The sequence below is a fragment of the Falco peregrinus genome, chromosome 8 (genome assembly GCF_023634155.1).
Source record: "Falco peregrinus isolate bFalPer1 chromosome 8, bFalPer1.pri, whole genome shotgun sequence".
NCBI lineage: Eukaryota > Metazoa > Chordata > Aves > Falconiformes > Falconidae > Falco > Falco peregrinus.
Window position 1 is genome coordinate 53,301,264 of NC_073728.1, and position 27,284 is coordinate 53,328,547.

Genomic DNA, 27,284 nt, shown 5'->3' on the forward strand with positions numbered 1-27,284 from the left:
GTGCGGCGGCGCTGGCGGAAGGGGACGCGCAGGAAGCGGCTGCCGGGGTTAACCCTCCACCCGCGGCCACAACAACAGGGCGGCGCTGAGGGGCAGGTAAGGAGCTACGGGCCGGCAACGGAGGCCTGAGCCGGCGGCGGTACGGCGGGGCTCGGTGAGCCAAAGGCTGTCGCCCCCCGTGTTCTCTCGGCAGGTGGGCCCGGAGCGGCAGTGCGCTGCCGCTGTTCCCCTTGCCGGCTGGGGCTGTCGTTGTCCAGCACCGGGGCCTCGGGGCGGCCCGGCCTGGGGCTGGTGAGGGCCGTTCCCCGGAGTGACAGGCCCTTAGGAAAACTGTCCTCCCTGCTGCTGCGGCGGAGAGGGGGGAGCCCTGAAGATGCCGCGTTAGGGGCGGCTGCCGACACCGCCCCCCCGCTGAGGAAACAGCGGCGTGTGGGCTGGCTGCAGCGAGGAGGGCTGTGGGGAAACCTGCTTTTATATCGCTTATCTAAGCAAAAAATAAACGTGCGCTTCCCGTCCCCCCCGCCCCCCCAACCCCACATCTTCTCACCATAAGGAAACACCCCTCTTAAATTAGCACTTACCAGGCCGTGCCTAGCTGTTCTCTGCACTTCCCTGTAAAGCTGTCCTTTCTGCGGGGGGTGCGGGTCTCCCCGTGGCTTTGTAAGTTTTTTAAGTTCAGTGTAGTAGTTTCTAATCGAGGAGATACCATTTTGAGCCGTTGTTTCATACAAAGACTCTTGGGGAGCAAAAATCAGCTTTGTTAAATGCCTGAAGGTTTTTGGTTGTTCTGGGTTTTTTCTTTTGTGATTGTTTTGGGTTTTTTTTTTTTCTTTAAATGGGTCAGCTTCCTTGTGTAGAATGAGATTTTAAAGCTGCGTGCTTTAGCTCAAAATAGTATCAAGAAGAGTATGTATCTTACAGAAACTGCTGCCTCATAAGAGACATTTTCCCCTTTACTTAATGGCAGGAGACAAACTACACTGCAGTCGAAACTCAGAGGGCAGGTTGTGTGCATTGCATTTAAATCTTACAGGATTTTTTCAGACTTTCCCCCTATATGCTGGCCTGTTTGTTAATATCTTTTTCTCTTACCTTACATCACAGTCCTTTTAATGCTGTCCTTTAAATACTGCTGTATTGTACTCCATCATGTGTCTGCATCTATCTAGAAATTCTTACGTTGTATTCTGCCTGCTGTTCAAGTTGAGTCATCAGGTGACATTCACTGGGAATCCATGTAATACTTGTTTTCATTCAGATCCAGTATCTGAGTAGTTTGAAGTGAATTTTGGCCTTCATGAAGTTGAACAACATTACAATGCAGTATTACGAACATACTAAACCCTTCTACTGTGCACCAAAAAGAAAGGTAATATGGGTATGGGCAACAAACTCGGTGCCTGTAGCTTTGGCTGGAGAAGTCCCTGCTAATCCAAAGGAGCAGAGATATGTTTCATGCTAGTCACAGGCAGAAGGTGCCAATTTAGTTATTTTAATATCACCATTTTAAATAAAATCAATTATGACAACATACAGTTGTTAATTTGAGATGCATAAGAAAATGTGTGAAGGCACGTGTTTTTCAACAATTAGATCACAGTGAAACTATCAATATGTCAGATTTTGTGCCAGCATATAAATAATTTGTGTTGGAGAATGCAAAATTTTTCTTTTTGATTTCCATGAAGTACTTTGTTTTCCTTCTCAGTTGCCATATCCACATAATGTGAAGCAAACACTATGGTATATTTACATGACAGTGAATGCTGTAACAGATGCACCTCTAATGAGTTTTCCAAAATCTGCCTTTTTTTTTTCTTTCTTAAAGTTGTTTCTCCTTATCCACCAAATTTTGGTATTCAACCTGTTAAACAGGTTTACTGAGTTAATGTTGCTTTACCCTACTTACCAGAAAGCATTCCTCAGCTAAATAGCAGTAGTGAAGATGTTTCTCATGCTGTTCGTCTGTATGAGGTCTTAACTCAGTTCTTCTAATGTTGACATTGTTTGTATATTTTTTGAGTTGTTATTTGTTATTTCTTGTAATCAATTTGTATGTTTTTAAATGAAACATACATTGTTATTGCAGTCCTTCTGTGCCTGTATGTGTGCTGCAGGAACAATATAGACACAAACACAATTCAACAAAGTGAAAGAGGAGAGGGTATCCTGCATATTGCTGCTGAGGCAAGGTCTTTCAGTTTTGCTGTGGCTTTGATCTTTAACTAAGCAACCTAAATATTTTATTTGGTATTCTAACCTCTAAGAAGAGCTAGTTTGAGGACCTTTAATAGGGCATTTTTGGGGAATGACCAGTAGGAGGCCATTTTTTTCTAAAAGAAGACTTAATTTTCTGCTAGACAGAGGCTTTGGACTTTCTTTTTCACTGGAACATGTCTAGTTGGCATTTGCTTTGTAACTTCTGTGATGTCTGCACAGCTTTCCTGTGATTTATGTTGATCACAGGATGGTATCTTTGAAGACATCTTATTCATGCAAAAGAATTGATCTCTGATTAAACCTATGGTGATTTTCCTCTCTGTCAATTTCCTTTAGCTTAAAGGGATTTTGTAGTTTATCTAATAATCATCAAGTTATGTCTGAGATCTTATGTGTTAGGCAGACTATTAACTTGTTGGAATAATTTTTCTCAGTTAACTTAATTTAGCTCTATTGGGGCTTGTCTTTATTGGCAGATTTTGCTGGGTTTTTTGGGGTAAACAAGGCTTAACTGGTGTGTCCCCCTCTACTCTCTGTCACTTTTCTCTTTCAGTTGCCCTGAATTTGCACAGCATTGTGAACGTTTCCTTTCATCAGAAATCATTGCAAATATGGGTCCCCGGCGGAAAAATGTAAAACCATGCTCAGTGAACAGGGAAGGCTCTGAGTCTACCAAAGCTGATGAGCCAAAAGATTACATGAACCAACTCTCTCATGAAGTGCTGTGCCACATCTTTAGGTGAGCAGCTTGTCAGAAATCAGTTTGGTTTTTATTATTACATTGTTTTCAACTTTTCCCCAATCTTACCTGCATTGATGTCACATATTCAGAAAGTGTAGATGTACCATGAGTGAACAGGTGGATATGAACTGGATTAAAAAGGGGTGATAAATGTTTTTTTCAGTCCTAGAATTCATTTGGATACTTTGAAAATTAATTTGTGTGAATATCATGAATGGTGGAATGAGAAGAAATAAGGGATTTAATTCCTTTCACCAGTGTGTGGTAACAAGTGTTTAAATACTGATTTCAGTGCAGAAATGTGTCTCACATAGCATGCAGTTGAGGTGCATGTTTTGAAATTGTTGCATCTGCTGCATAGTATGCAGAAGGGAACCTGGTTGAACATATAATCTTCCCTACAGCACAGTCCTTCTCCAGGATGTTCACTCATGCCTATTATATTCAAAACATAATGCCTTACCAACAAGTTCTTTAAAAACAGTAGCGTTCCAAAATGTCTGCAAATTGAGCATGCTAGTGTGTACTAGAAAATGAAAGTACCTTTAATTAAACCATGTAGAAACTATTGTGGGAAATAGTTTGGTCAGCAGTATTTATTAGAGGACTAAAGTATCTCTCCATTTTAATATTGTATTTCTACCTTAAATATCCTATATTCAGTGTCAGAAATCGGTGAGTCGTTCTGCTTAGCAAAATTTCACACTGTTATTAGAGTATGGCCTGAAAATTCTGTTTGAGTTAATGTTATTAGGTGTTAGAAGTATATGAATTCATGTAGTCATGCTTGGGATGTTCTTTAGTTTGGAAAAAGTCAAGAAGGATCCACCTTTGATAAATCAGAGGGGTGTTTTTTCCTCTCCCAAAGGTACCTTCCCTTGCAGGATATTATGTGCATGGAATGCCTGTCCCGGAAGCTGAAGGAAGCTGTTACTCTTTATCTGCGAGTAGTGAAGGTTGTGGATCTGTGTGCAGGCCGTTGGTGGGAGTACATGCCCACTGGTGAGTAGTGCACTCAAGATATGGCATTAAAGTGGTATTGAGCAGATCTGTCTGTACTATCCTGCTGGTATTTATAATGACATATTCAGGTTAAATTTCCAAAGCAGTAAAAGGAGTTAGATGTTTAATTCCTTTTGACTTTTGTGAGATTTGGGTGGCTTCCTTGAGTATGTGGTTTGGAAAATTTATCTGTGTCTGTGTGTATATATATTTTGGATACTACTGTAGCAGAAATGGGGATTCCTTTGTAGCAATCTGTAAATACAATCTGTGTTTGTCTGATTATTGTAAGGGAGTTTATCCAAGGGTTAATCCAAGAAGAGGCTGTTTGCATGCAGGCAGGAAAAAATACAATGGAGTGAGAGAGCAACTCATCTACCAACACTTAATGTAAGAATAAATAAGTTTTGATGTCACACCTCAAGCCATCTTCAGATCAATAGATAAATTTGGCAACCTAGGTCAACCCTGTGAGTATTAGGATTTCTGTTGGATTTAAATTACACTGCTGGGATTTGTTGGGGGAGAGAGCTACAATGAGTGAATTCTAAAAGTCAGATGATCTGCAAAGTTGGATTTAGTAGGGCTGATACGAGGTAGATGGTTAGGCCTAGCCTGAGATAGGTGTAAATACAGAATACAGGTAACTTACTAGTTTAAAGTACTTTTTATATGTTGTCTTATGTTAGAATAAAATAATCCTTTGCTTTAAGAAATTGTCGTCTTTGAGAACTTTGAGCTGGTATGAATAGCGATGAACTGCATACGACTGATCCAGCTGGGCATTTCTGAGCCATGTAGTTGATAAATGGAATTCCAGGAAAGACAGAGACAGGAAGCCTGACAGTCTGCAGAGGTGCATCATCTGAGAAGGGAGAAAGTATAGTTAACCCTGTAGCCATGCAACTACGCTGAAGGAAACCTATAGAAAGCCTTCAAAATTCAAGGCAGAAGAGAGTATGTAGGTCATGGTTTCTAGAATCTCTAAGTAGAAGACAAGCTATTGCTTCACTGAGTACATCTTCCAACACTGTAGAATTTATATTACCGTACAAAAAGAACAACTTATTTGGCTTTCCCTTTACAGATAGGTGTCTGCTGTCACACAAATACCAAATCTCTTGTTGTCATCTTAGGTTTCACTGATTCCAGTTTCCTAACGCTGCTGAGGAAGATGCCAGACATTGAACAACTTTATGGTCTTCATCCCAGGTACCTTGAAAGGCGCAGAGTTCGTGGCCATGAAGCTTTCAGCATTCCTGGAGTTTTAGAGGCTTTGCAAGCCTGCCCAAATCTTCTGGTGAGTGGTTAGACTCAAGAAAGAGCATCCTTTGGCAGCTGAGATGATGCATGTTAACAGAGCAGAAGAAATGTGGCAGGGACTCATTGCTTACAGGGCTTCATGTTCAGACCTGGGCTGCATATTCAGATCTGGCTGTACAGAATAGCAGTTAATTGTGACATATTTGCATATGAGTACTATTTTAGTTTCACCAGTGGGAATCACATGTGCTCTGAAGTTCAGAAATGAATTAAAATTCTGATCCCTCTGTTAAAAAGACAAGTCTTTCTACAAATTAAAAGTGAAATAACACATTGCATTATGTATAGTGTGTTATTGAGACGTTTATGTGGTTAAGAGGATATTGTTGCTTGAACTGGTGTTAGAGCATCTGCTTTGCTTCCTTTTATCCAGGGTGTTGAGACCTCTCATTTAGAGCTGGTGGAAGCTATTTGGACGTACATGCCACAAGTTCACATTTTAGGGAAGTTTCGTAATCGTAATGGTGCTTTTCCAATTCCTCCCGAGAACAAGCTGAAAATTCCTATAGGAGCTAAAATTCAGACTTTGCACTTAGTAGGTGAGTGTGGTAATGGTGAAGTAATTGGCTTAAACACAGGTGAATTTAAAGGCTTTGAAACTCTGCAAGGTTGTAATTCTTTTTAAGAGAGGGAATTTGGAATGTGGCATTTTTGAAATACTAGTTGCTATATATATGTTAGCAGTTCCAAAAAGCAAATTCTAAAAAAATTGCGTTGACAAACTGAGGTGAGGAACTTGTGTTTTATAATGGTTACAGCTTTTCTCACATGCCACATAGCAAAGAAAAGATTTCTGTTTAAAAGCCAGAATGTTAATCCAAAGAAATTTATCCTAGGGTTTATAGTTTAAAGCTTGCTTAAAATGTTTGTTTTGTTTGTGTATTGTTAGGGGTGAATGTCCCTGAGATTCCTTGTATCCCAATGCTGAGGCACCTTTATTTGAAGTGGGTGAGACTCACCAAACCACAGCCTTTTAAAGATTTCCTTTGTATCAGCTTACGTGCTTTTGTCATGAGGAACTGTGCCGGTAAGAAGGATTCATATATAGAGGGGATGGTTTAGCATGTAGGAAATCTAATTCTGTTAAAGCTCAATAGGCAACAAATGGGAATGGAAATCTTGAAATAGAAAATTCTGAAATGAGTCTTTGTTTTATTGATGGTGTTGGGTAAAAATGTACACCTCTCCTGTACGTTATTTGGTGCTACATGGTTCTATTGACTTCCTGATCTAGATGGATGTATGTGAACATTTTAAAATTCTTTTAACATGAGATATTTGCTGTTAAGTGAACAACCTTCTTCGTCTGTATTGGTTTGTTCTATGTAGGACCCACAAATTCTCTGAAGTATGTTCCCCTAGTGACGGGCCTGGCTTCTGCTCGAAATTTGGAGCATTTAGAACTGGTTCGTGTTCCATTTCTTGGAGGACTTATCCAGCATGTAGTAGAAGATAGCTGGAGATCAGGTATGAAACTTCTTATCCCTCAGACTTCAAGTGAACAAAGAAATAAATAAAAATATTGGCAAATAACTGGAGACGTGAAGCTTAGCTAGTCTGTAGCGTATCCTTTCTTGATCATTATTTTAAAGGTATCAAGTTTGGAACTATGGTTATGGTGCTAAATATAGCTCTGTTCTGAGAATTGTTTTGACCTTTTAACTGTAATTAACTCTTGACTGATAAGCTAACCTTTCAGTTGCATTTGTTGGTGAGTAGAACTAGCAGAATTGGAGGGAGTTGGGTGCAAATAAGTGTTTTATTGATTTTCTAAAAAAAGATGCATTTTGCTAATTCAGTTGTCAAGACAATACTGTTGGAAATTTATAAGTCTTAAGGTTGTGATCTGTGATGGAAGTGTGAAAGAATGTTTTTTTTTATTTATCAGGTGGTTTTAGGAATTTGCACACTATAGTTCTGGGAGCTTGCAAGAATGCACTTGAAGTGGATCTTGGCTACCTCATCATAACAGCTGCACGAAGGTATGTCCTTCAGATCTTTCTTTTCTTCCTTTTCCTTTTTCAAAATAAGCGTGTTAGTAATGAAGTCCAAGAATGTGAAGAAGCAGAACAGCCTTCAAAATTTTAAGGAATATACATTTAAACTTTATGTAACAGGAGTGTTCTGCAGTTAAAGTAACTGGTGTTATGTCTGTTCCTGCATCACTTTGTGTCATAAGCTGCCGCCTTAGACCTATATCTGAACAGTGTGGTCCTGTTAGTCTCACAACTATATTGATATGCAACTGCCAAATACTGCTATAAAGATACAACAAATATCGTCTTAATCCTGCCATTGTTGAAAGAATATTTTCATTTTATTGTGAAAGAGCAACTTGAGTAGTTTCTATGGCAATTGTGTTTTGGCATGCCTTTTAATAGTAACAATTCTTAATTGCATTCAGGTTGCATGAAGTGCGGATCCAGCCTTCCTTGACCAAAGACGGTGTTTTTTCTGCTTTGAAGATGGCTGAACTGGAATTTCCACAGTTTGAAACTCTTCATCTAGGATATGTTGATGAGTTTTTACTACAGTGTATGACATCTTTTATATACATAAATAATTTGCAAAATATAAGTGTTAAACAAGTTTCTGTGTTTTCAGTCATGTTCTAAGAGTGATTAAAAATAATATTAATGTACCCATATTGAGGCTGGTGACCTCATACTGCCAAATATGTTTTTCTTCACTCCCTGAAAGTCTTACTGAAGTTGTGAAAGTCTCTGCTTTATTAAGCTGAAGTAATAATCTGATCCATTTTGTAAAATTGGACTAAAATAGGGAGTTAGACAATCATGCTATAAAAGGCACATTTCTGAAATTTACTGCTGAGTTTGCTACGATCTTTTTCATAGGTAAAATGACGAATGGAGACTTGGTGAAGTATGGCTTGGCTGATGTGGTTGAAAATCCAGGAATTATTACCGATATTGGTATGAAAGCTGTAAATGAAGTTTTTTCTTGCATCAAATATCTGGTCATTTACAACTGCCCACATCTACATAACCCAAATAATTGGATCACAGGTATTGCACACCTTTGAAATTTTAGAGATATTATATGAATTGCTGTGATATTAAAAGAGAATTTTTCTGCTTGTAGTACCATTTGTTCTATTTCTTAGTAAGTACAGTAGATGATGCTTGGTTTGGAACCATAATGATGCTGCTAACAGTCAGAATGGAGGTACAGAAAATGCCTGCTCTCAAATTTGAAAAGGATATAATGAAAAGTGAGACAGGAATCCTTCAGGAAATGCATCTCTTCTTTTCCATAGATCATTCAAGGTGGACCCGACTGGTTGACCTCACCCTGGTGCGATGCCATGCAATAAAGCTAGATTCTTTTAGTCAGTTCATTGAGTTATTGCCAAGCTTAGAATTTATTTCTCTGGACCAGATGTTCCGTGAACCTCCTAAGGTGAGTCTTTCAGGGAATGGTTTTACTTTTTGTTGTTGCCAGCTCATTGGAAATATGGTGAGCTCCACCTGTTAGGCATTCTTTTAGAAGTTGTAATTAATTAAATAGCTTGGTAAGTAAAGGACTTTGGTTTGCAGTTGCTATTATCATATGTTAGGGAGAATGCTACTTTTTCCGCAGATTGGAGCAGTGGCAAGGTATGATCTTGTATGAATATGTGACCAGGAAATAAGACTCATATTGATTCTGTGTTTCTGTTGAAGTCTCTGCTGCTACTTCATTTTGCGTCTGCTTTCTATATGATATTTCTCATGCTGAGAGTTGGTTTACAATGCTAAGGGTTTTTTATGATTTTGTAGTGGGGGAAATGGGAGTGCTGTTCACCTGTTGGAGTGCTTTCAAAGCTTAGGAATTTTATTTCTTCATGTTGTCCCCTCTCCCACACTTGTAACACAAATCATTTTAACAGCTGTTGTAACATAAAACTGCCTATGTAAAAAACCTGCTTTCTTTGATCATTAATTCTATCTTGAGGCTACTGTGTTCTGGGAAGACCATGTAATCTGCTATTTGTGTTGCTCTAATATGATCTCATAGCAAATGAAATGCAACTCAATAATGTAAGGCTATATGCTTTGTGGAGTTCCCTTTCATTAGGCGTTTAGCGGAGTGTAAGTTTTCTTCGTTGCCATACTTAAGATGGGGCTCTGCAGTGTGTAGCATGAGGAATTATTAGGGACAACTTCCACATTCTTCATGTGCATATTGTCCTGCTATCCCAGGTACTAATGACAGAATGCTTTTTCTGTTGGCGTTGGGATATGTTATTGATAAAATGTGTCTGTATTTTCAAATCTTAATAGTTGCTCTTTGTCTTCAGGGTTGTGCTCGTGTGGGCCTAAGTGCAGGCACAGGAATTGGCGTCTCATCTGCTCTAGTCAGCAATCAGAACTCTAACAATGACAATGACAACAACAATAACCACCAGAATAACAATAATCCAAACATCCACCACAACAATCACCAACACCCAAATGACCAGAATGAGGAGAATGACCTGCGGCAAGATGGTCAAGCTGAAGAGCAGCAGATTGCAGCTGAGGGTAATCTCCAACCTTCGGGAACCTTTGTAGGGAGGGATTTTATTTGCGTTGCCACTTAGGTAGGGTCCTAGGGGAGATATATGTTGAAAGCTTGTTACTCTTTTAGTTCCTGTTATGTAACCAATCTTTTCTGAAGGCTGTTTGCACATTCTCTGATACCTGTGTGATACAAGCTATCTGTGTATTGTATCTAGTAGCTGTTACAGGCACCTTACAGTTCAATGATACATGTTAGTATGGATGTTAGCTATGTGGAGTTTCATGTGATACTCCTCTGTGAAAGTGTCAAGTGTTTTGTAGGCTGCTCTGGTCAGAGCTGGGAGTACATCAGTGTCAGATGGTATATTTTTAAACTTCTCCAGCAAAGGCAGATGTCTCTTGGAGGGAATGAACGTGTAAATCCTAGTTATGCTGCTCACTGCAGTAGAATAAGACTTCTGAGAAGATGTGGAAAATCTGGGAGAAGAAACCCCCAGAGCTTAGGCTGGTGGCTTGGCTAAAGAGATGTAAAACAAATCTGTAAGAGACTTGTGCAACCTAGTGACTCACTGAAGAAATCAAGGCAGCTATTACTTCTTAATGATTCTCTGACTCTCTGTGGGTACCAGTTGAATTCCTTCTGTGCTTAGGGGCTCTGTTCCTTCTGTTTCCTCTTTTTGATCTCATCTTAATCTTTTCAGCACTGAATGAGATGGAGGAGGTGGCACAGGAAGAAGGGGTGGCCGCTGGGCAGGGCCAGAATGAGCTCCCAGGTCATAGCCAGGCTGTTGTTCCTATGGAGGTGGACGAAGAGCAAGCAGGTAACTGTTTGTTGAAAGAAATTACCTTTGGGTATCCCCTTCTTGAGGGGTTAAATTTTTCAGTATAAGTCTGGTTTTGGATGATTTCCTTCAGCTGTGTTCTCTAGTGTGTGTGGAATAATGATGCTAGCACAGCTTATTGCTGTGAAGAAATCTGTTGTTTTAAATTCTGTTTTAGAGTTCTGAGTTTTCTTCTACATACGGAGTAAAATACCTTGATTGTAAAGCCTTATTTTTGAGCCCAGTATAATAAAAGACTCAAAGGGCCTGAATGAGCTTGTCATGTTTCCTGTTGGTGTTAATGGCCTCACTTCTTTCACTGCAACATACGGATTCTTTTTTGCCTTTTTTTTTTCAAGCCAGAAAAACTTGTTCCAGTGTTAATTTGTATTAGTGACATCATTAGTGACACACATTAGTCACATAAGGCAGTCTTTGCTGGACAAAGTAATTTTCTACTAAATATACCAACATCATGAAGTAACATACATCTGTGCTGGATCTGTTCACTTTTTCAAGATAACTCCTGAAAACATTATTTAACTTCATGTTTATTTCTTATGTTATTCACAGGCATATATGTCATTGTGATTGGCTATCGTTAGTAGCCAAGAGAGGTTACTAACAAAGCACACTTATACAGAAGCTTGATAATTCATGCTTCTCCTTCCTGCTTCCAGTGGTGGGATTTAGAAGGATAATTGCAGATCTTCTGACTGACATTTCTGTCTTTGTGTTGGAGGTTTCAGGGACTGCTTAGAATATATAGTTGTGCAGTTACTCATCCTATGGTGGAAGAATCTTTAAGCTGTTCTGAAGCAGAAAAAAGATTACAGAAAACCTCTGTCTTGTTTTACATTGTGATACTCTTCCCCTTCCAAACTAGAATGCTTTAATGCTGAAATGCAGTGTTTTGCCCTTCTTGTATTTGCATTTTAATGAGGGAGCCACAGAATGGGTGGCCAAATTGAATCAAATTAATCTCCTGTAGTTTTTTGAAGCAGGTCTAAAAGTTCTTCAGCCCTTTAATCTGTGCTTGGCTTATTTTTACATGAACTGTTGGCATTCTACTGTTTTTAGGGCCAAGTGGCATTCAGCCTGTTGTAAAAGCAGCGCCTATTACTGTCCATGATTCAGACAGTGAGGATGAGGAAGAAAACATGGGGACTTCAAGAGCCTGCATCTCTAACACCATTGCACAGAATTACTCAGATGGAGAAGAAAAAAACAGAGATCCAGTGGAAACGAGAGAACCTTCAGGTGTGGAACAGATGGGTCCCTAGGCGCTGTTAAGCAAAACTTATTCTCAAGCTTCAGTCTTTCAGTCTTGTTCAGGTTTATTTCTAGCTTTGTAATATGCATGCTTGTTCGTTTGCCCCCTACTCTTTTCTTCCTGTTATAAATCTAGAATGAAGGTGTAAGGACGTATCTTTCTGAGCTTAAATCACATAGTCGCTGTACAGAAATGTAGAAATAGTGGTGCTGCGCTGCTTTGCATGCAGAAACCTGCAGCTTCTCTTTTGAATTTCCAAGTGCACAGAATTTATCATGTCTGTGAAGCCAAATTTGCAGCTATGTTGTCTATATGATTGTCATGGTTTAACCCCGCAGCCACCCACTCACTTCCCCCTCACCCAGAGGGGTGGGGAGGAGAGTTGGAAAGGAATGTAAAACTAGAGGGTTGAGATAAAAACAATTTAATAACTGAAATAGAATAAATGAAAGAACAATAATAACGATGATGACAATAACAGTTATAATGAAAAGGGGAAGAGAAAGAATAAAACCCAGAGAGAAAGCGAGAAAGACACGTGGTGCACAACGTGTCTGCTCACCACCCATCCACCGATGCCCCGCCAGTCCCTGAGCCACGATCTGCCCATCCCAGCCAACCCTCCAGGTATAGATACCAGGCATGCCATCCCATGGTGTGGAATACCGCTTTGGCCAGTTTGGGTCAGCTGGCCTGGAGCTGTCCCCCCTCCCCATTCCTTGTGCCCCTCCAGCCTTTTCCCTACCAAGGCCTGAGCAACTGAGAAGTCTCACATCAAAACCAAAACACAGCACTGTACTAGCTCTTAAGAAGATAATTAACTCCATCCTAGATGAAACCAGCATAATGTTTCATCTGTCAAACGGTTGCTGCTGAAACAAAATGTGACCTTTGGGGCAAATGCATGAGAGTTGCAGCTGTCTTTTGGTTTATGGGCTCCCTGTGGGAGTGTCCTGAAGGAGACTCTTTAAGATCAACTTTACTTTGGTGAGAGGTTTGGAGGTTAGTTAGAATTCTCAGGGTGATGTTCAGTATGGTCACTTTCTCTTCTGAACAACACTTACTATTACAGCATGTGTATATGTGTGTGTATGTATTATTAGTAGTATCAGGTTATGTATTACTACAACTCATTCAGAGTTAAAGGCCTAGAACTTCATGGTAGTATGACAACTACAGAGAGACATAGAAAAGGACATTTCCTGTCTTTTGAGTTTACAGCTACAAGCTGCACATCTGTGGCATGAAGTCAGAGTCCTGGGTCCAGTGCCATGTGATGTACAGTCTTTCCAGAAACAGAGATGATGTGGTATTCCCTGTAGTTTGTATTCTAAGTGAAGTAGTTCTATACATACACAGGAAAGGAGGAAGTTGAATTGTAATCTACGAGTAATTGATAGATGAAGTGCCTACAGTATTAAGCTTTAATGAATATTTAGCTAAGCAGTTAACATAAAAATCCTGCATTGTGAAGAACCGAGAAACTGGTCTGGTACTGGTTTAATTTCTGCAAAACCTGGGACATATCAAAGCTGTAATAGATTAAGTATCTTCCTGTTGTAACTAGCATAGTCTGTACACATCAGTCCCCCTGTCATTTTAGTACATTTCAACAGGACTGGTAGCTTCAACTTGGAAATCTGTAGAGTGCAGTGCTTGTAGTGTAGATGTTAGTTCTGGTTTGAGGGTTGAAATAACCTGTGTTTGGAGACAATTTGCATAAACTTCTGTAGTGCGAGTAATGTTTTTTCGGGCTTGATTTAGTATAATTAGCTGAGAGGATTAAGACATTAGACATTAAATTCCAATTGTGATTTGTACACTATTTGCTAGGTTTTTTTTATTCGTCTGTAAACTGAAAGTACTGTTGCCGATGTACACTTTTCCTACCCAGGAGGGGGAGCTAAGGATTGCTGTTGAAAGCATAAGCTTTTGTCCTACCTATGTTACTACTTTGTCAGATTTATTCCTCATATTTGAGAAAACAGAAGTCTGTTATTCATGTGGTTTTCATCTTTTTGTGCTTTGGCCTTTTTAACCAGTTAGCTGCTTTGTGAAAATATTAGCCTCTCTGGCAAATATCTGTCTCATTTACTGACAAATACCACAGCATATCACTGCAAAAATAGCTGCAAGACATTACAGAGATTCAGCAACTGCTAGAAATCTTATTAATTCCCATAACATGTGAATAGCAGCATGGTCTTGACAAGATTTGTCATTAGCCTCTGGGCTGCCTTCTGTTTTAAGTAATCTCTAACAGAGTAGTACTAAGCATTTATTTAAGCTGTGTATTGGTTGTCTCATTGTTCTCTCTTGCTTAACTCTTGCAGTGAGCGGTAAAGGCAAGACACCACTGCGGAAGAGATGCAGTGCCAACCAAGTGGGACAGACAAAGCAGTTCCGTACTGAGGAAAGCAGCTGTGAAAAAGGTTGTCAAGTAACAAGCGAGCAGATTAAAGCAGACATGAAAGCAGCAAGTGACATGCCTGAAAGGAACAAAAGCAAAGATTCTTACCCAGGTTGCAGTAATGCTACAGGATCAACGGGAACATCCAGCTCCTGCAGTGCTGTTTCTCCTAGCCCTGACTCTGCACAGACAGCTAATAGCCACTCTGCTGGCAACAGTCCAGCAATTGGAGATGAATCCAGGCAGTGTGTCTGCTCGCCTTGTAAAAGTGAAGGTTCCAGTGAGAGAGAGACTGAGGAGAGCTCTGTTTGTTCCAGGTGTTCCTGCTACAAGCCACAGGACACACAACAGAGGACTAGTGGGTGTTGCGATGGGGAATGCCCATCCACGAGTGGAGCCTGCAGGAATGGACCAAACAGCGCTGGGTCAGATTTTGCACTTAGGACTCTGCCAAACTGTGGGCCTTCGGGAGAGACAGGTGATGAGAGGACTAGTGGGAGTGCCTGTGGGCCTGCCAGTGAGGAGGAGAGCACAGGCTCACAGCGAAGGAGCTGTGAGATTGAGTATAAAGAAGAGTATCCTCGCCGACCACTAACAAGAGCTAGAAGCAAGCTGTCCCATGTCCCTCTGGTGTCAGAGTCAGGTATGACTTATGTGCATATATTAATTACTGAGTAACCTACTGTGCTGGCATGAGACAGTATTGAAAAACTGCAACACCCACAGATAATACTGAAGTTAAACGTGAAGTTATTGGTCAATAATTTTAAACTAAGTGATCAAAGGGTCATAATATTGATGGAACAGAAATGACTGACTTTGCTGCCACAGCTAGGTAAAATAACCAATCTCTCTGAAAGAGTGCCAGTTACTTTTTTTTTTCTCCATGCAAGTACTTCTGTATGTGTTATCCATACATACTAAACGGTGTTTGATTTACTCATCTGAAAACCAAATGCAACTTCTTTTGACAGCTTCTGTCTTCCTGTGAAGGCTGTTATTCATTGAAACATAAGACTGTCTCCCCCATTAAAATTCTCCCTTTAAAAGGAAGAAGACAGCAGGTATGCTCAGATCTTATCAAGAAGGCAAAAGTTAATAACTGATACTTTATCAACCAATAAAGCAAGGCATAATTACAATTGAGCCAAGCTTGTGCACCTGCATATTGGATTCTACTTCCAAGTGTATAAGGCATGGTGATCAAACTTGTTGAAAATTGTCTTTTTATTAGTTTCATGCTTCACATCATGTAAAACAAACAAAACAATAAAATAAAATAAAAACAAAATTCTGAAGGGCTGGAATGAAGCCATAAATTTTGGGGGAAATTTGAAAGGGGAACTTGCCATTTCCTCGAAGTATACTTTCCAAAATAATGATTTTAGTTGGACATAGCACACTTTATAATTATCTCATATATCCAGGATTCTTTGCTGGGAATGTCTGGCAAGTAAAGTGAAACCAAAAAATGAAATATGCTGGTTACAGAGCTGCATTTGTTGGAGGCAGAAAAGATTAACAACAAATTCGTATCTCTTATACACGGAATGGTTCAAACATGGTGTCCTGGTGTCTTTCCAGTTTATCTTCATGTTCCCAAGTGTTAGCAAAACCAGAATCACCTAGGATATTGTAGTCAGATGTATCTCAGATTGGAGAAATGATCTTGGTGTTAAATTTAAAATGTCTGTTTTCTACTTTGCCCCATTGTGACTAGTAATTAGTTTACAAAAATCAAAAGAAAATACTCTCTATCCTCATCCATTACAAAAACATAAAGTGAAGTCAGTCAGATCTAAGTATTAAATTAGATTGTCTTTCTGAAAGATACCCTCTGCTTTCATATTTCAGTTGTTAGTCAGGAAAAAGATATGTTCTGCTTGTGGAAAAAAATGTCTGTATTTCTTATATTTAGCCTACACAAGCCAGAACTGTTTTCCCAACTTCATACGGTTAATGCGTATGTCTTTATGCACTTATTTTCCTCTTTGAAGCATCAGATATTAGCTGATGCTTGAGGCAGAGTATGAGACTTCATGTGTCGTTTTTATCTTTTAAATCTGTGTTCAATGCGTAGGACAGTGAGGCGTCTTCTGCCTGGCTGTTACAGTGCTTTTCTTCACTAGGATGGGATATACAACGTGTTAGAGTATAACCTGAAAACTTTTTGTTACAGAGTTGAAAATGTTTTTTCTATAAATCGTCTAAAAATTTGCCTTGAATATGACTGGTTTCTCTTACTCTAGAATAAATGACAAAATGTCATTGTGGTTTTTGGCTTCTGTAACAATCCTATGTTTGATAGTGGAAGTATGTGGGTTTTTTTTTCCTCCTAAATTATTTACTTATATTAAACAGTGTAACAAGTAAAATATTAAAGATAATGAAATTTTAAAAGCATTATCACCACAGACAGACCAGCTCGTTGAAGGACTACTCAAGTGTGTAATTCTGATTTTTACTTCAGCAAAAATGTAAGCCACAGTATTTCTTATAATAAAGAGGGTTTTTAAAACTTTCATTGTTTGCATTTGTGGTGAAGCAAGCTTTTCACATTTTAAAATGCATGTTATGTTAAACCTTCTGTAAAGATTTCTTGGCCTTGAGCTGTACCTTGAACAGTTCAACGCAAACTTGGAAAACTTTCCCTATAAATATAGCTAGGAAGTATTTTGCTATCTGTAAATACTCTAGGAAATGTCAAAAAAGTGTTACCTGGGGATGATGATCCGTGGGTGCCACAAGTTGAGTACTTAGACATTAAATCTTTAAACCTGTGGATCCCCTAAAGCCATAGCCTGAATTCTGGAGCTCAGAAGGCCCCTGAATGTCACATGTTAATTAATAGTTTACATGTATTGGTAGAATATGATGATGTTAAGTAGGAAAAGAGATGGTTTTTAATGTTAATGATACTATAGCATGGAAAAGTTCATAGGTCTCTAATATTTTGCACCTCTTATCTTGATTGTGAATCTTTGTGAACACGGCATGTGTTTTAACAAAAAAGTCAAAGGAAGCTTAATTTTAGTAAAATGTGTTGTTTTGATCTGCTAATCACAGAAAATTAATTCTAGGGTATTTTTTTTTCCCTTACTGTAGGAAGTAAAGGGTGGTCATCTATCATAATTTCTTCTCAAAGCTTCATCTTAAATCAAGCAGGAATTTTGTCACTGGTACATGAAATGGAGTAAGAAGCAGCTTGGGAATATCAGAGTATTTTATATCTGGACATCCTTTTTAATACTAGGAAAAACTTAGTGTAGTGACAGTTATAAAGAGCAGACTTCCAAGCAATTTGAGATTATTTCTACTATTTAAAACATTAAAGCTATTTTGGTTCTTATATTTGTCAAGAATGCTCTGTTTGCTGCAGAGAACCAAGTGTATAACTTAACAAATCATCTTTGGTTCTTTTCTTGGCTTCACATTTTTCTGCGATACTGAAACTGTAGGTTCATCATTCCTATGTCTTTATCAAGAGCCCACCCCCCTGCCCCAAGTTATTTAGGTTACAGTTATATATTAGTTATGAATAATTCTGAGCAACAAACCTGGAAGTGGTTTTTGTGCAAGGAAGAGAGATACAGTTGTCTTCAAACCAAGCATGTATTTTGAGCTGCTTATATATCTTGTTAGATGTTTTCAGCTAGGGAATGCCTGTATTGTTATCCTGAAATGTAAACAGAGGAAAGATTTTTCTGGTTTTCTTTTTGCAGAGGTGGCTAAGCCAAAGCCACGGCAAACCACAAAGCGGAAAAGGACAGCTGACAAGTCCACAAGTACAAGTGACCCGGTTATTGAAGATGATCATGTTCAAGTAAGGTCTTTTTCTTCACTTGCTACAGGTTTATCAGCTGGAGATGCTCATGAACAATGATGTAATTATACAAGCTTGTCTTCCATGTAGAGCTAGACAAGTACTAACTGATCTGACTGATCTCTTTGGTCATAACCCTGTACGTGTTAGGTGCAGTGATACTCTAACTGGCCTGAGAAGAGCAAAGCATAAGCTAAAGCTAAACTTGGAAGTTTGTGACATGCTCATGGCTAATAGTGCTGCATGATGTCCTGCCTTCCCACAGTGTCCTCCTTGCTGTGCAGGGGGAAAAATTATTCTCTGGCATTTAGTTTTCAATGACAGCATAGGCTACTGCTGTTAAAAGAAGCATGGGATATATAATTACCTCTGGACATAGCAGCTCAGGTGTTACCTTGCAGGCTCGATGTTCTTTTAGTATGTAAGTAACATGAGTTAATTCTTCTCCGGTGAAGATTAGTCATGGGAGGAGCAATTGCAAGGTCTAGTTTTGCTGTATTGAGGCTGTTTACCCAAGGCTCATGTTCTAGCCACGCATGAGATTGCTTCAGAAGATGACTCTAAACATCTAACTTAAGCGTGTCTTCTGAGTTATGCTGTAGAGGAACCTGCCTGTGTTTATATTGCACAATCTCAGAAGAACTTGGCCTCACTGATTTAAGACAGTTATTGTGAATGTGTCCCATAATATTTTTCCTGGTTACTAGGATACATTACAGCTTTTGTAATTAGCATAAAAGCTATTTTGGGGTACATGATTATTTTTTTTCTTAAAACACACCATTTTGAAAAAACAGTATTGTGAGGTTTTAATCCTTTTTTTTTTTTTTAACTATCTGTGGCTACAGAAATAGCTTAAATTGCTGGAACTGAAAGAACCTGTTGCAGAATGCTTATATTTTCTCTTTATATGTGTTTACTTTCTTTTACTAGAACTCTTTAGTCGTCTTTGTGTAATTGGCCAGCTTCGTCCTTGGGCTGCTAAATTTTACTAGTTTTTTTAGTGAAAAACATTAGAAAATTCAGATAAAAACCCCAAAAGATCCTTTCTTACTACATTCTCCCTATGTCCATACTATTGGAAATTATTCTGCTTGAGCTTGATGTGTGCTTTATTCTTCTAACACTGTAATGGACATAGAAGATTAAATAGGTTATGTATGTAATTTCGAACCTGCCACGTGAGGTTTTCCTCTGAGATAGCGTTGATAAAATACATTGGTATGGGAAGTTCAAACAATGATTCTCTGCCATACCATCTTTCTGTGTTTAAACAAGTGTCACTCTCCAGAATTGCTATTTTTTTTCATCATGGTTACAAAGTAGAAATGGAATAGTAGAGAATTTGAAGTTTCTGAGAGATGATGCTCAGGTTTTCTGATAGAGATTGTGCTTTCTGGTATGACTCCCCTTTTAATCTTGTGAAGATGTTCTTTGGCATGTTGTGACGTTGCTGATCAGCAGGAAGCCTTTTTTTTTTTTTTTTTTTCCCTCATATCTATCAGTAGCTTAGTCATTTCAAATAGAAGCTGTATTATATTGTTTAGTATCCAGTTAATATCCTTCTGTACAGAAGCTATATTATATTGATTAGTATCCGGTTACTATCCTTCTGTGTCTGGCAGCATCTTTTAAAATCCAGTGTATTTTAGTTTTTCTTTGTTTTTACTCTGTTATAGATTGATCATTTTTTAAAAAAAATTTCACCAGGTACTGACTTTGAAGTCCAAAAACCTCGTTGGAATCACCTTGACCAATTGTGGAATAACAGATTTGGTACTGAAAGACTGCCCCAAAATGATGTTCATACATGGTATGTAGTTAATGTCATGCATGCCTCCTCCATCTGGCATTATTAAAAATTTTTGAAAGAGTTAAATTCAGTCCACTGCTTATTTTGTTTTCATCAGCTGCTTTGCTACATGTCAGACTGATGCTTGGAACACTAAATAATAGTGCTTTTCAGTTTGAATGCTTCTTTCCTTATATGTTGTTAACAGGTTTAATAAAGATTAATATCTGAAACAACAGATGAAATTATATGACAGTTAGGAAGGTGAGAGGTTTATTGAAGAGTGATAATACAATAATTGGAGTTTGATGAAATGAGTTGGAGTACCCTGATTTTTTTCTTTGATTTCTTCCTGCTTCCATAGTTCATTCAGCTGACATAATGATACTTTCCTCCTTGATATGATAAAAATCTGTTTTAAATGATGGCACTTAAGCTGCATTAAATGCACATGCCAAGGTGTGTGACCAGTCCTGTATTGAAGCATTGGGTCACTTATTGTTTTCTGGAACATCTACACTGAACATCTTTTTTTTTCTGAAATTAGGTACCTCTACTTAGCTGAGGATTAAGACATTCTTTATTCCAGAATACTTCTCAGAGCATACATTAATTTTGAACTAAATTTTGATTACATGAGCAGTGTTACTGGAAAGGAAATAGCTTTATTTCACATTGTGTGGCTTCACAATACTCTATATTTGATCAGATTTTTAAGTCAGTGGTTTTCAATTGTGGCAGTCCACAGACCATTTCAGGGGCCTATGCAAAAGGAAACAAAGGGAGAAAAAGGTTAGTGTTAGATTAAAATTGACATAGCCTTTTGAAAGGACTCTTCATACAAGTTCTCAAACTAGAAGTTTGATCTTAATGTGGAGGAAATAAACAACTTGTCTATTTCTTCAATATACTTAAGTTGCCAGCTATCCAAACTCCATCAGTAAATGTCTGTTACTACATTACTTGTTTGCCTTCTTTTGAAACAGTTGGCTTTGAAAATCTCTGACAGAAGGTTCCTAGGGACTTTTCAGTATTTTATTTCTTCTCTTAATAATTCTGCTTGCTGATTTATAGCTACAAGGTGCCGTGTATTGAAACACTTAAAAGTAGAAAATGCACCAGTTGTCAATCGGTTTGACTATGCCCAGTGCAAGAAGTTAAACATGGATCAGGTTCTGGATCAGATTCTAAGGATGCCACCAGAAAGAAACCGGATCATTTATCTTCGTCCAATGCAGCAGGTACACAACCAACTTACATTTAATCACAAACAGATCTGAAGTTCTGCCTGTATTCTTTTAGCACTCTTGACTTCATGTCTTTTAAATTAATACAAAAAATGTAAACGTTACAATAACATCTCTGAGAAACTTGCTTATTAAAACTTCAGCTTGTCAGGGCTTTTATTGCAGAATCTGGAACTTGGACGATACAGAATTTTAAGACTTAATGTTACCATCTCCAATATTCATTGTGTTAGAAGATATTGTAAAAAATCACGATGCATTTAATTCATTCCAAACTGAAGAACTAAAAATATCTGTAAGAATCTAGATGCTACTAAGTCAGCTTGTAATTATATATAAGCAGAAGTGTGACATAACCATAGGTATCTGAAATCTTGAACCCATGTCCTCCTAGATTTAGTAACAGCAGTTAGTGTTTTGAATACTGCTTTGCTGAAAGCTGCATCCTCTTTTGATGCTAAACAGTGTTGCAAGACAGTTGTGGTACTGGGAGCCACCCTTTCCCCAGACTACATGTAGGAGATGTAAGCACTGATATTTAGTGAGTTGTTGAGGTCGTTTGACAAGTAATTAAGAAGGCTTAATTTTAAGGTTCAGAATGTTTTTTTGACTTTCAGCAGAGCGTTCTGTATTAGACTGTGATGCTGCTTCTGTCATGCAAAGTAATGCTTTTTCTGGTTTGGTTTGCCTGACCAAATAGGGGAGGCTGATTTCATATAAAAGCCAGCTTTTCTTTGAAACCAAGCTATTGAAGGACAGTGGTAAGACAGCTGCGGGGAAAAAAACCCCAAAAATAAACCCCAAAACACAATCCCTCCGCTAAGCCAGAGACAAATTCTGAGTAAATGAATGTAGTTTAGACCATTACATAGTTTTATGAAAGTTTACTTACATACTGGAGTTGTGAAACCAGAAAACAGATGTTTCCCATCAAATTCCACTACCTGAGAATATTTGTTGGCAAAGCTGCGCTAAGGAAGTTTTACTCTGCTTAATCATGTATTTATGTATGCTGTTAAAATTTCATTTCACTGGACCCAGAATTTGGGGGATTTGGTAGGTGGTTTATTTCCCTTGTTTACAAGACTTTGTTTGCTGCCTTTCACAGGTTGACACGTTGACTCTTGAGCAAAAGATATTTAGTGGCCCTTATCCATACCACATTTGCATAATTCATGAATTCAGTAATCCACCTAATGTCCGCAATAAGGTGCGCATTCGGAGCTGGATGGACACTATAGCAAATATCAATCAGTGAGTACTTGCCCTTCAGTAACTTTACAGAAAAGGTGTTCAATCCTGATTTAGCAGCTACAGCTTCAGTCAAGCTGTAGACTTGCTATATTCTGTTAGTCAAATGAAAAAAAAAAAAAAAAAGGTTTGTTGACTAGGGAAGGTTGAATTTATAGTGCAATGTAGAATTTCAGTGTCAGGATCTAATACAAAATGTGGATTAAATAAACTTTCATAAGTATATGAAAAATACTGTTAGAATTCACCAGTTCTATTCCATCCAGCAGTAATGTGGTTAAACATTGAAGTAGTCAGAATGGCTGAGGAATATCTTCAAATCTGAAACCAAGTTTCTTTTATTACAAAAGGGAAAGACTGATCTATTCCAAGAAATAATGTTAGTTTCTGGGGAAGGTGATGTGCAATCAACATCAGCTTCTGACTGAGGAGCAAAAATTCCCTGCAGCAGAGAAGTGTATACAGTGGCTGTCATCCAGCTGTTTTAAACCAGTATTATTGTTGTCCTCATTTTTCACCAAAATGGCTAAGAGAACACATTAACTTTTGAAGTTTTGTTTAGTTGCAGCCACGTTGGATTGTTCCTTACAGATAAAGCTATGCTTGAAAGGTAGCTTAATTGGTTTCTCATCTAAACTGTACATATTCTCTCTGATTTACTCTCAGAATTGGAGGGATTGCATACTGAGTTTGTGTGAGGGTCTTAGAGGGTTGTTTCTCTGGGTTCAGGTTCGTTAAAGGAAAGGCAGTGTGGCAGGATTTCCCATTTGGTTTTTCTCCCTCACACTTTCACATTTCCTATCACTACTGTCTGTAATCTCTTCCTCCTCCTCTCTAGAGAGCTTATTAAATATGAGTTCTTCCCTGAAGCTACACGAACTGACGAAGACCTGAAGAAATACACTAAGTACCCTTGGGGACGAGATATTTACACTCTAGAAGGTGAGTGTTTATAGAGAGCTGAAAGCTGATGCTCAGTCTCTTGCTAAGATAAGTCACTTTGCATTAAGTTACAAGAGACGTGAATAATAACTCTTGTGAGGCAAGTGGGGGATCTTCAGCACAGAGTGGGGGAACTGAAATGAGGAGGTGCTTTTCCTGTGTTAAGAGTGACCAATCTATGTGATACCAGCAAAGTTTACTTGATGAAGGGTGCTGATGCTGCAGGAGGGACATTGTCCTCTTCGTGTCCTCATCCTGTCTGTCTTCTAGGCATTGTGGATGGTGCCCCTTACTCCATGATTACTGACTTCCCATGGTTAAGATCACTGAGAACAGCAGAGCCAAACAGCTATGCTAGATATGACTTTGAGGATGATGAGAGAAGTGAGTAATTGTTTTTGATGCATTCAAAGAATTTTAACTTGCTGCTTGGTCCCAAGATGGCAATGCATTCCTTTATTTTTCAGTTTTCTAATTCTTATGCTGTTTTGGGTAGACTATAAATAACTACTTGTAGCAGTGTTAGAAACTGGATGAGGAGGGGGTCCAGCGGAGAGGAGAGGGCCATAGTACTATAACAGTGTATCAGCCAGCTGGAGACCCCTAATACTGCCACAAATCAGAGAGCCAGTCTCGTGCTTAGCCTAAAAATGTGATGCATTTGTGATATCCAGAAGAATGAGAGCATTTAAACCACAGAAAACCCATGTTGGGATGTGTAGTCCCAGCAATTCTTGTTCTGTGGAGTTTACTGGGACTCAGCTGGACTGCTGCCTCTGGCATTGCTTTATGAAAGGTTGTTAAGGCAAGCTGAACAGATCCAGCAAAGACAATTGAGACTCGTAGAAACTTGGGAGAAAAGAGGAAAGAGCTGGACTTGAAAACTCTGGAATAGAGATGATGTGGGTGAGAGTTTAGGATGCATATGCCTCTTTCTATTCAGGAGCTTGTCTTATAAAATACTATAGTAGGCAGTTCCTAGGGCTCAATTAAGAAACTTGCTTGGTAGCAGAAGAAAAAGATGTTCTTCCACTACTTAATTAGGAAAATCTTGGAATCTCCTTCGTTAGAGGTATTTTTAATTGACGTAATTTTGGATATTCTTATCTAACTCAGTTCAAGGGGATGAAGGGATCATCAAAGGATGAGGAAGAAATCTTGCTTGGCCATACCCTTCTCTGATTTATGTATTTATTTTATTTGAAATTGATTCATAGACTTCAGTGCTTATAGTTCAGTATGTACTCTGAATTATAAAAAATTGATATGTCTTTGATTTAAAAGAGTAATTAGATTAAACATTAAAGCCAAACAAAATAAATTAAAAACTGCTGCTTTATTCTTAATTGCTCTTGTTTATAAAACATTTAAGTGATCACTGAAATGGATAACCTGAAAGCACGTCAGATAAGTCTCAGGGGAAGGCGTTTATGCACTGGGATTCCCTTCACTCTCAGACATACGGACTTTGTGTACATTAAATGAGTATTGGAGCTGTCAAAAGGTTTAAATACGGGGAAGGCAGAATACTATTTCTGCTTGATTATTATTCCTTAACTGTGGTTGCTCAATGAAGATTTCTGTGTTTGTTTTCCAAGAGATTTAATGCAAAACAGATTTGCTTGTGAATTTCTTTATAGGAAAGATTATCTAGTTGTTATTCTTATGTGCCTTCCACAGCTACTATTTATGCGCCCCGAAGGAAAGGACAATTGTCTGCAGACATCTGTATGGAAACAATAGGGGAAGAGATCTCTGAACTGCGCCAGATGAAAAAAGGTGTATTCCAACGTGTGGTGGCTATCTTCATCCATTACTGCGATGTCAACGGTGAACCGGTAGAGGATGATTACATTTGAGTGGATACTCACCCTAACCCATCATCTCTTCTAAATTCTGATTGGCACTGCTAGCCGAGAAAGCAGGTGGATTCTTTCCAAATGCAAAGCATTTTCTTGAAACACATACTTTGCAGTTGCTGTCACACAGTTTGGAAAAGAGTATGTAGTAAATGTATAATGAAAAGTAAAAATTGTATACTAAGATTTGTACATAGAGGAAACAAAAGAAAAACTTCCTAATACTGAGACTTTATTTCATATGTTTATACAATTTAATTTAAATTCCATTTTAATGAAGGCCAATAATTAGAAATGGAGAAGAATATTTGAATTTTCAGCCCATACAATTCATAGCAGTATTTTTTTTCTTATAAACAAAATCCCATTTGCCGTGTTCAAAAGAGTCATCAGAATCTTTAATCTGTGCCTTTTTCTTGAGCATTTAAGAGTCCAGTCTGAGTAAACCTGTTGAGCACAATCTTTGTGTCTTGTGTGCATTTTTCAAAGGGAGAGAATTATCCTACAGCTGTTACAAAGGCAGCCAAGAGCAGGAAAAAAAAGTAGCGAAGTTGGTGATCTGTGGTAGTTTCTAGAGTTCATTAAAAATGTTTCTTGAGAAAGAAAAAAACCCCACACCTAGCACCTTAGAAACAAGATAACTTTCTAAAGTGTTTTGTACCATTAGGGTTCATGTTAATAGTGTATTTGACTGTGTAACATGAAAAATAAGTTGCTAATTGCTGGTTCCACTCGCTTTAACATAAATCTGCACACGCTAACTGGCTGAAAGCTGAATTTTCTCTTGAGACAGGCAGGAAAAGGGATATGTAATTGCTTAGTTATACCTGTGTCAGTACAGGATCCCTCTGACTCAGCCAGTGAGCTTTCAGGCTGCTTCATGCTCACTCACAAATAGAGATTTTCCACGCAGTCGGTAAATACTGCTGTTCTTTGCCCCTGAATACTTGGTTTTTATTGTATATAGAAAATGTCTCTGTGTCCCACAGTATCCCTAGGTATTTTCTGTATATGTCCAGATTTTGCTGCAAGTCCAGTATATAAGTATAAAAATACACAAGTTAGTATTAAACTAGTTGGCTTGTTAGTGCTGTGCCCTGCAGGGGTGGGAGACCTCTTAAAGGCTGATTTGCTGTTCTGTGAAACAGTGTCTGCATGCGCACATGGCTGTGACTGCACAAATGGACCTTTAGCCGTGCCATACGATCAACTATGGCTTGATTTATCATTTTATGTTTTTTTTAAAGTTGCAGTTACCAGCCTAACAAATGAGTTTGCTAACTTACTGTGGTAAAAGCCATAGAGTACATCCATTTATACCATTATACAATTTTACACGTCATTGTTAATGATTTAAAGTCTTTGAACTTTGGTATAAATGTGACTAGTGAGGATTTCTATGATGTTTAGCTCTGTGGAATTGAAGAGGCAAAATGTTGAACGCAGCAAAGCCAGTGTTAGTTTTCTCTGCATCTGTACCTCTGGAAATTCTTGAGGTAGTGGAACTGAAAATGTAATATCTAAGAGGAAGAGAGTGGTGCCTAATGGAAGAAGCAAGAGATTTGGTACCGTAGCGTTTTCTCACATGCGCTCTCTCTACCTCTTACCTGGAGGTGGAATGCTAAATACCAGATAATGGTGTGAATGCGGTTAAATTTGCTTTAATGCAAGATCAAAGTTAATGGTTTAGTTGTAACAAATGTATTTAAACATAGATAATATATTCAGTGATATTCAGACAAAACGTAATTGTGACCCTTCCTAGAAGTGTTTCCAGTAATTTGAGTCAACGATTTCAGTCATGTTTACCATTTTAATACGGCATGTACAGGAAAATGTTACTGCTGGAGTATTGCACCAGATCTCCATCTGGTATCTCTAACTTTAGCCTTTTGAAGAAGTATTTATACAAATAATGTACTTATTTATAGTCAACATTTCATTCTGTAAGCAACTGAACCTTGCAGTAGCTTTAACCTCTGAAAGATTACACTCATTTTACACATAGTGGTAACCTAATGACTAAGTTCATTGTGTCCATCTCGTGAGAGCTCTGGGTGATTTGAGATTGTATCTG

The 27,284-nt window shown here is 38.5% G+C and overlaps 1 protein-coding gene across 7 annotated transcripts; it reads left to right on the plus strand.

Moving 5' to 3' along the window:
* On the plus strand, positions 1-25,667 carry FBXO38 (F-box protein 38). 7 transcript variants are annotated; one of them, XM_013294676.3, is made up of 22 exons: positions 1-96; positions 2,774-2,959; positions 3,831-3,964; positions 5,101-5,264; positions 5,661-5,826; positions 6,177-6,314; positions 6,617-6,754; positions 7,176-7,269; positions 7,692-7,822; positions 8,143-8,313; positions 8,565-8,707; positions 9,588-9,810; positions 10,491-10,610; positions 11,691-11,870; positions 14,217-14,936; positions 18,016-18,116; positions 19,827-19,929; positions 20,983-21,149; positions 22,264-22,409; positions 23,245-23,348; positions 23,619-23,732; positions 25,029-25,667. In XM_013294676.3, exons 2-22 carry the CDS (start codon positions 2,832-2,834, stop codon positions 25,205-25,207), a joined length of 3,564 nt encoding a protein of 1,187 aa, XP_013150130.1. In that variant the 5' UTR covers positions 1-96; positions 2,774-2,831; the 3' UTR covers positions 25,208-25,667. The 7 variants fall into 7 exon arrangements, 6 of the variants coding, with proteins under 6 accessions (XP_013150130.1, XP_055667450.1, XP_027634528.1 ...); XM_055811475.1 differs by lacking the exon at positions 1-96 and adding an exon at positions 1,259-1,369; XM_027778727.2 differs by lacking the exon at positions 1-96 and having other exon boundaries at positions 2,799-2,959; positions 3,847-3,964; positions 5,177-5,264.
* The last annotated feature ends 1,617 nt before the right edge of the window (positions 25,668-27,284 follow it).